The sequence below is a fragment of the Lupinus angustifolius genome, chromosome LG09, assembly GCF_001865875.1.
Source record: "Lupinus angustifolius cultivar Tanjil chromosome LG09, LupAngTanjil_v1.0, whole genome shotgun sequence".
Classification (NCBI taxonomy): domain Eukaryota; kingdom Viridiplantae; phylum Streptophyta; class Magnoliopsida; order Fabales; family Fabaceae; genus Lupinus; species Lupinus angustifolius.
In genome coordinates this window covers 2,312,998-2,328,639 of record NC_032017.1, presented here as the reverse complement: position 1 = coordinate 2,328,639, position 15,642 = coordinate 2,312,998, and the positions used below count along the sequence as shown (strand labels likewise).

The 15,642-nt window shown below is 33.3% G+C and overlaps 1 protein-coding gene across 2 annotated transcripts; it reads left to right on the top strand.

The window, feature by feature from the left end:
- Positions 6,350 to 13,579, top strand: LOC109356577 (inosine-5'-monophosphate dehydrogenase-like). Of its 2 annotated transcripts, none has more exons than XM_019599979.1 (4): positions 6,350 to 7,423; positions 11,479 to 11,658; positions 12,190 to 12,447; positions 13,181 to 13,579. In XM_019599979.1, exons 1-4 carry the CDS (start codon positions 6,416 to 6,418, stop codon positions 13,250 to 13,252), a joined length of 1,518 nt encoding a protein of 505 aa, XP_019455524.1. In that variant the 5' UTR covers positions 6,350 to 6,415; the 3' UTR covers positions 13,253 to 13,579. The 2 variants fall into 2 exon arrangements, with proteins under 2 accessions (XP_019455524.1, XP_019455523.1); XM_019599978.1 differs by lacking the exon at positions 6,350 to 7,423 and adding an exon at positions 9,839 to 10,909.

The window sequence follows — 15,642 nt, the reverse complement described above, 5'->3', positions numbered from 1 at the left end:
CATATAATTTCCACAGTGAAGAAAAATCTCCCAATATCAAAAGGGGAGGCTTAGATGTAGTTTGTAAGTGAACCCGCAAACGAACCAATATATAAGTCTTGTCTTATTCTTCTCAACCCTTAACTCTTTACATTTCCGTATTACTTGATTTGCTTAACTTGACATGCATATTATTATGAGTTAATTGCATATTCTATTTTGTATATTTACTGTTCTTAATCATCTAAAAGAATGCATATAAGTTTGGTTAAATCTTGGTAATTTTGGAAGTCAAAGAAAACTACTTTTCATAGAACAAGAACTGAATAATCGAGTAGGTTGTTTAGTTTATCGATTATCTACACAACTAGTTAATCAATTATAGCTAGTGTTAATTGATTAAACAATGTGTGAATTTGTATAATCTATTTTTTATCGAGCAACAGTAATTGTGTACTGTATCACCTATTCACGCTCCTCTAGGTGAGTTACAGAGCCCTGTGGGACCCAACAAGTTTTTCACTCTATAGATAAGAAAGTAATATCTTTCAGAAATCGAATCATTGACTTTTTGGTTATCATGAAATCTAGCAAAATCTTACATCACTCAAATAATATATACTTTTAGTAACATTTAGTTAATTTAGTATGTAACTTTTTTTAACTAAATACGTTGTTGATAGCATTTGGTTAATTTGATTTAATGTATAGATATCATATTTTGTTTGAGGCTATCTTATTTAATTTTTAACAATATTTTATCTTTTTTTATGCAATCTCTAGTAAAGTAGTTATATTTATTTAAGTAATTTTATTGTAGGGTTAAATTAGTGCAATATAATTTTATTAGCTCGTTGGTTTAATGGTGTAATACTCCATTAGATCTTGAAGGTCAAAAGTTTGATTCATATGAACGACATTTATTGGGACAATCCCCGAAGAAATTAATTTCTTATCAAAAAAAAAAGTAGGATACCTACAAAAAAAAATTTAGCCCAAAAACAAACCTCAAAAATATGTCCATGAGATGAAGAGGAATATAAGAAATCATATACCAAGTATCAACCCAACAAAAAGAAAAGTAGAAACAAAATAATAAATTTTACAGAGACAATAATATACCTAATGGACATGCGCACCAATTTTCCTTATTTTTTATTTGTTTTTTTTATAAACGAAGATTATTTCCTAACAAACTTAGTTTATAAAAGAATCTGGAAACCAACTTAGTTTATACTTTATACAAACCACATATAAACCAAAAAAGAAACAAAAAAATAACATATTGAAGTATAATTATAAACTAGATAGAAGCTGTAGTTTGATCATCAAAATCAAATTTTACTCCAAGTTGCCGCTAAAACAGTATTATTTTGAATACATATCCATTATCTTATTCTTTTGTGTCAAAAGATATAATTGACTAAAAAAATATTTAATAATTACAATTTTAACTAAATAATTTTTCCAACCAATTAGATATGATGATATATAAAATGGGATAACAAATGTGAATGTGTTCCCGTTATTTTGTTGTCATTTTTTGTTCTGGGTTTGTTACTTTTTTGTTTTGGTTTTGATAATTTTTTCTTAGGTGGTAGAGTTTGGGCCACAGAAGAAAAAAAGGCCCAACATTGTTAAGACAACCAATAAAGGCCGAAACAGTAATTTAACCCACCAGAAGAAATTAGGGTTTCACTGTTCTCACTCTCTCAACCTATTTAATCCCTCAATTTTCTGCACAATACGAAGTAATCTTTTGTAACTCAAAATTTTGTTGCATCCCTTGTAGTTCTAACTTGTGTCAGAGAATCATATCTTATCTTTTCTTCCTTTGACAACTTGTACCAATTTATCTTCAACGATTCTACCCTAAATTATTATCCCCAAATGTTTCTCTTCTTTTAATTCCTAGTTGTTTTGAATTGTATGTGTTATAATTTTGAGGCTGAGGCTGTGATGATGAATTTATATATACCATCAAACTATGAAAGCTATTACAGCTTGTTGATGCCATCAATAGTCTGAGCCAACTTTTGTTAATCTTTTCCGAGTTTAATATTTATGCACCGACAATGTAACTTATTATTGGTTATGTTTTATGATGACAATGTATAGTTATTAAACTCATTTTTAATTGATTAAAGTTTTGGCAAATGTTTGATTGTGAGAAAATAGAAGAAAAAAGGCAACAAATTAGAGTCTCTGATTCACCTATTTCATGGTGCTTTCAGTGCTGTACGTTGCCGATAACAATTTGGAACTGATTCTGGCATTGCCCTTGATTTTTTCTCAGGCTTATGCATTCAATATATTCCTACATTGTTATTATTTCTTGTAATCATTCATTTTTTCCATGCTTATGTTTGGAGTTAATTTAATTGTGAAATTTGTTTACTCTAGTTATTGACTTATTCTGTTTTAAGCAGTGGAAATTTGCAATATTGCTGATATTGGCAAAGGTGCTGTGACCTAGGGTGAAGCTATTTTGGCCATGTGGGTCGATTAAAACTCGATCCTATCTGATCATCTGATTTATCCGATCATGATTGGATTTTAAATGGTCTGGTTTTATTAAGGTCGGGTTTGGATTCAAAATTACATTCGATATTTATTAGAGTTTGTGACATGATCTAGACCCGTTATATGGTCATTCCTTATGTTTATGTTTGTTTATTCAATTGTAGACCTGATCATACATCTAAGATTGAGTTAATCTTTGGGTCTAGGGATTTGGCTTTAAAAAATAACTCAACCAATAATATTTGGGATGGATTAAGGGATAAATCTTAATTAACTCAATTCTCACATGCTCACACCCAATGTTTTGTTGGCAAAAGTTTGCTCCAAATATTATTTTGAATAATGTTGAGAATCTAGAACTGGGCTTACCATGTAGTGTTTCCAAACATGAGACGAATTAATAAAAGCAGATATAATATATGTCTTGTCTGTTGCCCTTTTGAATAGCATGAATAATCCTAAGAGTCTGATCTAGAGCTTCAAAACAAAACCTATTTAGTATGGGAGCTTCATCCCAAATAGTAAGTGGTTTGCTTTTCTTAATATTTGAAATGAATTTAATATGTATATATTGATAATATAAGTGTTTTTTACGATATCAAAAGTGATACAAATAATTATATACAGTTAACCATTCATGTTAATTACCGTTGATGTTCATACATAAGTAATATAATGATGAATCATGTTTGACAATATTAAAAGTGGAATACAATATGTTGAATGTTAAAATAATTGAGTTTTTGTTAGTTAGTTTGGTTATGATAGTTAGTTTTTCTATCATTTTATATAAATGATTTAATGTAATTTTGTTTTTTCATCTATTCAATGTGAACAATATTTTCTTTTTTATCTTTCTTATTTCATGAAGAAAATTTTAAGCATGATTCCTTCCATTTTAAGATTGAGTAAGCTATCCTTCCTTAAGTAATTAACAAAGAAGCTATACACTTGACACTACATTAATAACAATTTGTCCTTATGAACAAAGTCCTCTAGATACACTGTTTCAAATGTTTGAGGCCCATGTCCATCATTAACAGAACTCTCTATTTTGCCTGGAAGAGAACTGAAAAAATACAAACTACTGTAGGCCCTAATCTTCTCTTTGAACTTTTTTGGTACTTCTAAGAGTATTTTTTTGTTTCTGGGGTAAGAAATTAATTCATTTTGGGATGTGTGACGATCCTTTTCAACAAGTGCCGTTCATTGAATTCGAATCATTGACGTTTTAGTCATCCTAAAAATCTAGTAGGGTTTTATACCTCTGTTGATTAGATTATAAAGCAATATATGAGAGTTTATAAGAGTTGGTACCTAAACCTTTCCTTCCATACATCATATTGAATAATCAGGTTTACTACTATATTTAGATTTTTCACATCTATCCTCATACCACAACATGTGAATGTCACAAGTCATAATCAAACACCAAAGTCTATTAAGTATGATTTAGTAAGTGGTAAGACAAATCACTAATCCCAATTCATGCTTTTTAACTTGATAAAACGATAGGCTTATGCTTATTAAATTAGGCACCTTCATTGTTAGCTTTAGAATAAAAAAGGGACAGAAGTGCATATGTGATCTCATCTAATTTGATTGAGTATTTCCCGTTACGTAAATATTGTCACTAAATGTCCATAGGAATTTGACAAAGAACACAATAATATTCTTACATTGTCCTCATCATCAACCTTCATATCAAGTTCATGCAAGTCATTGATCACTTGATTAAAATTGTTGAGATGTTGTTGCAAATCAGCACCCTCCTACATCTTCAGACTATATATATAGTCTTTGTTTCAAATACAACTTATTTGTTAGAGACTGGGACATGAATTGCTTCTCTAATGTCTCTCATACCTTTGTTGGTGACGTCAACTCCATAACATAATACACCACCTCATATGATAGACAGAGTCGTATGGTTCCACAACCTTCTCCTTCAACTCTTCCCAATATAGTTTATCCATACTATCTGGTTTATTCTCACACAACGCCTGATAGACCTTGTTGAGCCAACACATCATTAATCGTCCTTTGCCATAATCCGCAATTACCAGTTCCATTGAACTCCCTGCCTCGAATTTGGCACCTGAGATAAGTTATCTAATACTAATTGTTGGGAACAAACGAGCAATCAAATAGTAAAAGAGTATAGAGAAAAGAGAATAATATAAGAGGTTTGGTAATGAGGTTCGACTAATTGTATCTATATCCCTAAGAGCATTGAGAGGCTGCCACTATGTATTATCATAGAATAAGGATTTGTGTGTATAAGAAGTGGTTATATCCCTCAACAATATGAAGTGGCTATATCAAAGAACAATAAGGTGAAGTAAAGTTAAGTGTGTATATGTTTTTTTTTTGTAAATATGCTTTATGAAGAAGAATGTTGCATAAAGAAAAATGTTGTATGAAGAAGAAATAGACTAGTAGAGTTAGGATTGCATACTAAACATATAGAGCTAGAAACCAATCCATTGCCAATTGGATGGGCTAGTATTCTTGCCCTAGAACAAAAATTGAAATTTTATAATGGGATTGTCCAGTTATATTTAAAAAATGAAATTCTACACTAGGGTTGTCGATTCTTGCCCTAGAAAAAAAAGGTTGAAATTTTACAATCTAATTGTCGAGTTACATTATCTTTACTTAACTACCTTTATATTTTCCTATTTTACCCTAATATTTTTAAATTTGTATAAAAAACATATGATATATGGACACGTAAAGGTTACATATATAATCATGCAAAACTTCTTGTCATCTGTTGAGCAAAGTGAATGAGTTGTGGATTTTTACTTGTTGCTTTGATTGCTTGTCTTATTAAATCTGAATTTTGTATTTTCTAATCCCGATCGAATCATATTTAGTATTGATATTTAAGATATGAAATAATTTTTTTAATTTTTTTTCTGGGATTAAATAGAGCCGTTGAGCAGAGGACACCATCTCATCCTTTATAAACTCAAAAACTTTTGAATTTTGTAGACTAAAATATTGTTTACACTTTAGCCCTTACACTCCCATACAAAACAAAAACGCTTTACCGTTTAATAGTAAATTACCACTTGGTTACTAAATAAAGGGGGAAAAACAAAATACCGTAGAGTTTAATATTAATGCAATTTTATTATAGTTTTTTATATAAAGTACACCATAGCATATTTCTTTTATTTAATAGTCAATAATAATTAACAAACTAATAATAAAATATATATTATTTAAAAATTCTTAAACAATTAGTGCAAAAACTATTTTCTTAATAACATATTATGAATAATATTATGATTAATATTAATATTAATCTTAACATTTGTATTAATATTAATATATATAATTTCTTAGTAAGTTATTTATTTTAAAAATATTTATTTATTTAAGAATTGGTGGACCAACCATCAAATTTTTCACTAACTATACATATGTTTTTCTTTGGTATATGGTACATGTTACCAATGATGTGTTAGTTTGGATTTTGAGGAATTGGTGATGCTTCCACGAACCAGCGTCAACTTGGATAGTTGAAATTCAGCAAACCAAGGATGTATTAGTTTGGATGAGAGCATATCTACTATCATACATCTTATGTCACTTCTATGTACTATAAATTAATGATTGATTAAAAGTATATTTAATAATAAAATTTTAATTCAAATATATTTTTTCTGACCAATCACATATTCACATGAAGTTACACAAAATGTTCAAAAAAACAAATATTAAAAGTTGATTTTTGGAAGCAGTTGGAGTCATTAATCACTCTAGTACTATTACCACGACATTACTGGCTCTACTACCGTTACCACACCTAATAGCGGCATTTATAAACCAAATATAAATAGAAAGTTAAAAAAACATTAATCCACAGGACCCTTACTGAACCCTCCTCTCCGCCGCCACAAAAATGGACCTTACGCCGCCACCAATCGAAGATGGTTTCACGGCGGAGAAGCTTTTCAACCAGGGTTTCTCCTACACCTATGACGACGTCATCTTCCTCCCTCACTACATCGACTTTCCCTCCGACGCCGTCAACCTCTCCACTAACCTCTCCCGCAACCTCCGCCTCTCCGTCCCCCTCGTCGCTTCCCCTATGGACACCGTCTCAGAATCCGCCATGGCCGCCGCTATGGCCTCCCTCGGTGGCATCGCCATCATCCACTCCAATACCACCGCCGCCGTCCAAGCGTCCCTCGTCCGCGCCGCTAAGTCCAGACGCGTCCCCATCCTCCACGACCCCGTCTTCCTCCCTCCCTCCGCCGAGATCACCTCCGTCGAGGACTTTGCTGACTCGCCGTTCATTCTCGTCACCGAGTCCGGAAACTCCAAATCCAACCTCCTCGGGTATGTCTCGAGAGAAAATTGGATAACGAATCAAAACAATAAGAGCTGTAGTAGAGTGCGTGATTATTTAGTTGAATCACCTGTTACTGTGCCATGGAGCTATGATTTGGCAAAAATCGATGAAACTTTGAATGAGAAGAAGGCGAATTTCGTTGGTTTGGTGAGGGATGACAGTGAATTGGTGGATTTTGTGACAAGGGAGGATGTGGATAGGGTTAAAGGGTATCCAAAATTGTTGGCCAAGGGATCGGTGGGGGCGAACGGGGAATGGATGGTGGGGGCAGCAATCGGGACAAGGGAAGAAGATAAGGAGAGGTTAGAGCAATTGGTGAAGGCTGGAGTGAATGTGGTAGTGCTTGATAGTTCTCAGGGTAACTCTGTTTATCAGTTAGAGATGATCAAGTATGTGAAGAAAGTGTACCCTGAGATCGATGTGATTGGTGGGAATGTGGTGACAATGTATCAGGCCGAGAATTTGATTCAGGCTGGTGTTGATGGGTTGAGGGTTGGTATGGGGTCTGGTTCCATATGCACTACACAAGAGGTTTGCGCAGTTGGACGCGGTCAGGTATATATTTTTTTCACTTTATGGGGTCTCTTGATGATTTATTGAATCATTGTTTATTTTTGCTAATGAATCTGAAGGGTTGAAATTTGAAACATTGGTTACTTTTATCAGGCTTTTGATTGTGAGTTTTGAATGACTTTCCCATTTGATAAATCGATTAGTTTTGAGTAGGATTGAGTAAATATTATTCAGAGCTCAATAGCCAATGAAATTTGGCGGGCCGCACTACTGGTAGGATCAAACCACTTTGACAGGAAAATCTTGGATTTAATAATTGTCCGCGTTTCTTCATTGGCTGGTCATATACTCACATATGAGTGCCGATGTAAGCTCTCATTAAAGGTTAATGACTATATATATAGTCTTTGTTTCAAATACAACTTATTTGTTAGAGACTGGGACATGAATTGCTTCTCTAATGTCTCTCATACCTTTGTTGGTGACGTCAACTCCATAACATAATACACCACCTCATATGATAGACAGAGTCGTATGGTTCCACAACCTTCTCCTTCAACTCTTCCCAATATAGTTTATCCATACTATCTGGTTTATTCTCACACAACGCCTGATAGACCTTGTTGAGCCAACACATCATTAATCGTCCTTTGCCATAATCCGCAATTACCAGTTCCATTGAACTCCCTGCCTCGAATTTGGCACCTGAGATAAGTTATCTAATACTAATTGTTGGGAACAAACGAGCAATCAAATAGTAAAAGAGTATAGAGAAAAGAGAATAATATAAGAGGTTTGGTAATGAGGTTCGACTAATTGTATCTATATCCCTAAGAGCATTGAGAGGCTGCCACTATGTATTATCATAGAATAAGGATTTGTGTGTATAAGAAGTGGTTATATCCCTCAACAATATGAAGTGGCTATATCAAAGAACAATAAGGTGAAGTAAAGTTAAGTGTGTATATGTTTTTTTTTTGTAAATATGCTTTATGAAGAAGAATGTTGCATAAAGAAAAATGTTGTATGAAGAAGAAATAGACTAGTAGAGTTAGGATTGCATACTAAACATATAGAGCTAGAAACCAATCCATTGCCAATTGGATGGGCTAGTATTCTTGCCCTAGAACAAAAATTGAAATTTTATAATGGGATTGTCCAGTTATATTTAAAAAATGAAATTCTACACTAGGGTTGTCGATTCTTGCCCTAGAAAAAAAAGGTTGAAATTTTACAATCTAATTGTCGAGTTACATTATCTTTACTTAACTACCTTTATATTTTCCTATTTTACCCTAATATTTTTAAATTTGTATAAAAAACATATGATATATGGACACGTAAAGGTTACATATATAATCATGCAAAACTTCTTGTCATCTGTTGAGCAAAGTGAATGAGTTGTGGATTTTTACTTGTTGCTTTGATTGCTTGTCTTATTAAATCTGAATTTTGTATTTTCTAATCCCGATCGAATCATATTTAGTATTGATATTTAAGATATGAAATAATTTTTTTAATTTTTTTTCTGGGATTAAATAGAGCCGTTGAGCAGAGGACACCATCTCATCCTTTATAAACTCAAAAACTTTTGAATTTTGTAGACTAAAATATTGTTTACACTTTAGCCCTTACACTCCCATACAAAACAAAAACGCTTTACCGTTTAATAGTAAATTACCACTTGGTTACTAAATAAAGGGGGAAAAACAAAATACCGTAGAGTTTAATATTAATGCAATTTTATTATAGTTTTTTATATAAAGTACACCATAGCATATTTCTTTTATTTAATAGTCAATAATAATTAACAAACTAATAATAAAATATATATTATTTAAAAATTCTTAAACAATTAGTGCAAAAACTATTTTCTTAATAACATATTATGAATAATATTATGATTAATATTAATATTAATCTTAACATTTGTATTAATATTAATATATATAATTTCTTAGTAAGTTATTTATTTTAAAAATATTTATTTATTTAAGAATTGGTGGACCAACCATCAAATTTTTCACTAACTATACATATGTTTTTCTTTGGTATATGGTACATGTTACCAATGATGTGTTAGTTTGGATTTTGAGGAATTGGTGATGCTTCCACGAACCAGCGTCAACTTGGATAGTTGAAATTCAGCAAACCAAGGATGTATTAGTTTGGATGAGAGCATATCTACTATCATACATCTTATGTCACTTCTATGTACTATAAATTAATGATTGATTAAAAGTATATTTAATAATAAAATTTTAATTCAAATATATTTTTTCTGACCAATCACATATTCACATGAAGTTACACAAAATGTTCAAAAAAACAAATATTAAAAGTTGATTTTTGGAAGCAGTTGGAGTCATTAATCACTCTAGTACTATTACCACGACATTACTGGCTCTACTACCGTTACCACACCTAATAGCGGCATTTATAAACCAAATATAAATAGAAAGTTAAAAAAACATTAATCCACAGGACCCTTACTGAACCCTCCTCTCCGCCGCCACAAAAATGGACCTTACGCCGCCACCAATCGAAGATGGTTTCACGGCGGAGAAGCTTTTCAACCAGGGTTTCTCCTACACCTATGACGACGTCATCTTCCTCCCTCACTACATCGACTTTCCCTCCGACGCCGTCAACCTCTCCACTAACCTCTCCCGCAACCTCCGCCTCTCCGTCCCCCTCGTCGCTTCCCCTATGGACACCGTCTCAGAATCCGCCATGGCCGCCGCTATGGCCTCCCTCGGTGGCATCGCCATCATCCACTCCAATACCACCGCCGCCGTCCAAGCGTCCCTCGTCCGCGCCGCTAAGTCCAGACGCGTCCCCATCCTCCACGACCCCGTCTTCCTCCCTCCCTCCGCCGAGATCACCTCCGTCGAGGACTTTGCTGACTCGCCGTTCATTCTCGTCACCGAGTCCGGAAACTCCAAATCCAACCTCCTCGGGTATGTCTCGAGAGAAAATTGGATAACGAATCAAAACAATAAGAGCTGTAGTAGAGTGCGTGATTATTTAGTTGAATCACCTGTTACTGTGCCATGGAGCTATGATTTGGCAAAAATCGATGAAACTTTGAATGAGAAGAAGGCGAATTTCGTTGGTTTGGTGAGGGATGACAGTGAATTGGTGGATTTTGTGACAAGGGAGGATGTGGATAGGGTTAAAGGGTATCCAAAATTGTTGGCCAAGGGATCGGTGGGGGCGAACGGGGAATGGATGGTGGGGGCAGCAATCGGGACAAGGGAAGAAGATAAGGAGAGGTTAGAGCAATTGGTGAAGGCTGGAGTGAATGTGGTAGTGCTTGATAGTTCTCAGGGTAACTCTGTTTATCAGTTAGAGATGATCAAGTATGTGAAGAAAGTGTACCCTGAGATCGATGTGATTGGTGGGAATGTGGTGACAATGTATCAGGCCGAGAATTTGATTCAGGCTGGTGTTGATGGGTTGAGGGTTGGTATGGGGTCTGGTTCCATATGCACTACACAAGAGGTTTGCGCAGTTGGACGCGGTCAGGTATATATTTTTTTCACTTTATGGGGTCTCTTGATGATTTATTGAATCATTGTTTATTTTTGCTAATGAATCTGAAGGGTTGAAATTTGAAACATTGGTTACTTTTATCAGGCTTTTGATTGTGAGTTTTGAATGACTTTCCCATTTGATAAATCGATTAGTTTTGAGTAGGATTGAGTAAATATTATTCAGAGCTCAATAGCCAATGAAATTTGGCGGGCCGCACTACTGGTAGGATCAAACCACTTTGACAGGAAAATCTTGGATTTAATAATTGTCCGCGTTTCTTCATTGGCTGGTCATATACTCACATATGAGTGCCGATGTAAGCTCTCATTAAAGGTTAATGTGTGCTTAGAAAAAGCTACTCCGAAGTGAGCTTATCTGTAAATTGAGCAAGTAAGGGTTTATCAACCCTTGATTTAATCTTAAGTGCATTAAAATCTTAATCCTCTAATAATCTTAAGGGTGGTTTTGTGGAATTTCAGCTCTGCCTTCCATCAACCAATATCTGGGCTAATAAATCTCAGCTGGTGCTCAATTCTTAATATTGTCTTTATGTTTTTCAGGCAACTGCTGTTTACAAGGTCTCATCCATTGCTTATAAAAGCGGTGTTCCTGTGATTGCTGATGGTGGCATCTCAAACTCTGGTCATATTGTTAAGGCTTTGTCATTGGGAGCATCTACTGTTATGATGGGAAGCTTTTTAGCTGGTAGCACTGAGGCTCCTGGAGCTTACGAATATCAGGTACGGATGTACGGTAGCCTGTTGGAATCTTGTGATTGCCTCTCCGCTTTTATTAGTTTATGCCTTTGTATGTTATCAGCATATATGGAGTAAATTTTGTATGGGTACTGATATAGTAGGAGTGTGTTTAGGAAAAAAATTATACTGAGTAGTTATTTAAGGTAATATGTTGTTTGTTAGAAGTGTTTTGGTTTGCTAGAAGTGAAAAGATTGTGTTGCTTTTATTAATGGATTTTGTTATTAATGTTGACCATTATACCTAAAAGCTGACCATTTTACATGTAATTTGTAAGCATGATAAACTTGACAAAGTTAAAGCTTATAATATTTTTGTATGACGCTTCTAGTTCTAGGAATAATATGTTATTAGTTTGTTACGGTTATGAAAGTGCTTCCCTCTCTCTTTCCTTTTTCTTCCCTGTTTTTATTTCCACTATTTTATGTTGCTGCATTCCTTTTGCCGATGACTTATACATTCTTAAGCAAGAGTGAATATGGTAATAATATGCATAATTTCCTTTTCTTCTCCAGAATGGTCAACGCGTCAAGAAGTATAGAGGGATGGGTTCCCTGGAAGCTATGACTAAAGGGAGTGATCAAAGGTATTTGGGTGATACAGCAAAGCTAAAAATTGCTCAGGGGGTTGTTGGAGCCGTGAAAGATAAGGGTTCTGTGTTGAAGTTCGTACCGTACACTTTGCAAGCAGTCAAACAAGGCTTTCAAGATATTGGAGCTAACTCTTTGCAATCTGCTCACGACCTTTTAAGATCCAGGGTCTTAAGGCTAGAGGTATGGTACACCGACCCTTCTATTTATTTAATGCTTGCTCCGTTATAAGCTAGTGCTGTTTGTTGACGCTTTCCAATCTCCTATTGAACTCGCCTAATTTTGTTTTATTCAGTATTTGCTAATTTTCATGAGTGTTACTCGTGGAAAAGGTAGGAAACTGTAGTTCTCTAAAAATGACATGCATTGTTTATCAATTCATTCTTAAACCAAACAAATGGCTAAAAGATTCCCTGAATTTATTAGGATGGATTTGGGATTAGTTTTCTTCTGCTAGAAGGATTAACCCAAAGGAAGTCAAAAACAGATTTATGCCTTTAATCCAAAAGCATATTGAATTGAAAAACGGATGAAGAAAAAGTGTTGTTTATTTTGCTAAAACTTTAAATTGCTTGAATCGATTCCATCAATGAAAAGGCATCCTATTTTGTTGGTTGTCGGAGGGGACTCTCGTACTTGCATGAATCGGCAATTTGCTGTATTTAGAATATGTAATATTTTGCATGCATGCAACTTTGCTTGAGATTTCATGTAAGTTACATTTGCAGCCCTGATTTGGTCCTGAAAACTAGCAACATCAAATTCGTCCATCAAGTGATATCACTTTTGCCCCATTAAACAATAACACTTGGTTTATTATGATGTCAAAAAAATAATAATCATTCAGTGAGGTACCAAATTCATGTTCATAGTTACTCAATTACGTTGATCTTAATATCTGGTCTATTTTGCCCAGGTTCGGACCGGAGCAGCACAAGTTGAAGGTGGAATTCATGGGCTGGTTTCTTATGAAAAGAAGTACTATTGATGTATGAAACCATCCAAGATGCCAATAAGTTGTGGTAGAAACACTATGGTTGCGGTTATAATTGTAGAAAAAGGGTAGAAACTGTAAATGGTGCAGTCTCAACTTGCTGCCACTGATGTTCAGGGAAATTGAAGTTTATATGAAATGAACATTTTCATAAAGTTTCCATGAGGGTTCTGAAACAAGGCATCTTCATTTTGGTGGGAGTAATCTGTGGTGTTATTTTCAAGTTTTGCCCTTTTTGACTTTGATTCTGTCAAATTTGTCCTAGACTTTCCTAAGTTTGTTTTCATGCTTTTCTTTCTTATTAAGTTAATACTATTCTGTCAAATGAGATTGTAAACTCTTATTTGTCCACTTTAGGGAAAAGCTTATTTTAGAGGATTTAAATCTCATAAGGAAATGTGCTGTAGCTTAATGACGCATAAATAATTAGCAAAATTGGAAGCTATCGTATAAAATCTGGAAATCAAAAATATAAAATAATAATGTAAAAAAAACAATGGTGTGAAAGCTGAGTCAGACATTAAACTGGAAGAAGTCTCGTATTAGGTTTAACTAGTTTAAACAGTTAAACCGTCTAGCTTGATCGAGTAATTTTATATATAATTAATATTTTTATCTATAAATATGCAATTATATATAAAATCAAAACTGTATGCAATTAATAATTATATATAATGATTTAATATTATATGCTGATAATTTAATGGTTTTTTTATACTATTAGTTAATTATTTATCATTCATATGTTAACAATCATTGACTCTCAAACAAAAATAATATAAATTAATAGTAAATAATGCAAAATTAAGTACAGTCAACGATCGGACTGGTGAGACCATCTTAGTTCAATCTGATGCTTACAATCCTAAAAAAAGTTTTGATTGAGAAAATAAACAATCAAATCTTAATTCCAAAAAATAAGTTGTCCTATTATAAGGGATGAGTATTGCAAAACCAATATTTGCCCAATTGGAAATTTAAGAAATGGTTTGGCATAAAAATAATAGGAAAGACGAAAGGCAAATTGTTTAATTTATAAAGAGAAAATATAAAAAGAAAATCTGACCAAAAGCTTAATTTATAATTATATAGAGATTATATAAAACGGAGGAACTTGTAATACTAACAGCTTAACACAAAAAGCAGGGACAGTGAATAATGTTCATATGAACACCGACACCGTTGCCCAAATTGCTTCAAATCCATTCAGAAAACAAAAAAACAAAAAGATGATGGTTGAAAATGAAATACTAACGTATCGCGAGACAAAGCAATATAAGGGAAGTTAGTAGACATTAGTAAAGAAATTATTAGCTATTATTGTATTTTATCACTAAAGTAGTGATATATTTTCCCATAAAATCTTTTTACATCAAAGAAAATGGTATTTATCACCTATAAATAAATCATTAATAAATAAAACATCTAAAAATGTCATTTTTATTGCGATGTGTTCTATTTCGGGTGGAAATCTGCTGTCCCAAAACAGTATATTACTCTTTGTGTCATTGCTTCTCATGAGTCAACAAAATAATTAATTATTAAAATTTTAATTTAAATATATTTTTTTAACCAATCACAACTAATGACACATTAAAGTCAAAAGGGAGACATTAAAGTCGAAAAGGAAGACAGTTGTAAACTTGAAAGGAATGACATATAATGTAAAATGAGTGGGAGTTAGGAGAATACATTCAATGCATGGCTAGATAGTTATCAAAAGAGCTATTTTCTCCTATATAAATAGAGACAATCATTGTCCTCTCCTATTAGAGAGTTGTAATATTTTCTACTTACTAAAAACATTCTATTTTTGTTCGTGATTCTTTCCCTATCATAATTTTGAGAGAGTTTTTTCACATTAGATATTTAGGTCAACTCCTATTTTTTAACTTTATTTTAGTTGTGTGACCTATAAGATCCTGATTCCTGACCCATCACCAAACAAATAATATTTGATCATGCCTAAATGGTTGACCTTATTATGGGAAATGATGACAATGACAAGACAAACTAGTCAACACATGTAAAGCCTTAGAACTTTTCTATAGGACTGGACATGTTGTTTGTGTGAAGAAGATCTTTGTTCTTGATCTTGACACGGTTTTGATGAAGACACCAACATCACCAAAAAGAAGACAAAGAAGACAAAGCTTCAAAACAAATTAGTCTAAGTCTAAATATGTACTTTTATCCTATACTCTCGAATATACAATAGTAGTAATGCTCAAACTATTTTTTAAGAAAATTGAAACACTTCAAGTATAAACAAAATAATTTTCAAAAATAGTGTGTAACATGTTACTGTATCTAAGTAACAGGTTACATAAGTGAGAAAACCAGTTACGCAGCAAAAACTGTGCAGAGTAATCGATTACTCAAAT

Coding starts and splice junctions, on each gene's coding strand:
- LOC109356577 (XM_019599979.1), top strand. CDS start 6,416: ATGGACCTTACGCCGCCACCAATCGAAGATGGTTTCACGGCGGAGAAG. Junction 11,659..12,189: donor CTGGAGCTTACGAATATCAG/GTACGGATGTAC, acceptor TTTCTTCTCCAG/AATGGTCAACGCGTCAAGAA. Junction 12,448..13,180: donor CCAGGGTCTTAAGGCTAGAG/GTATGGTACACC, acceptor TATTTTGCCCAG/GTTCGGACCGGAGCAGCACA.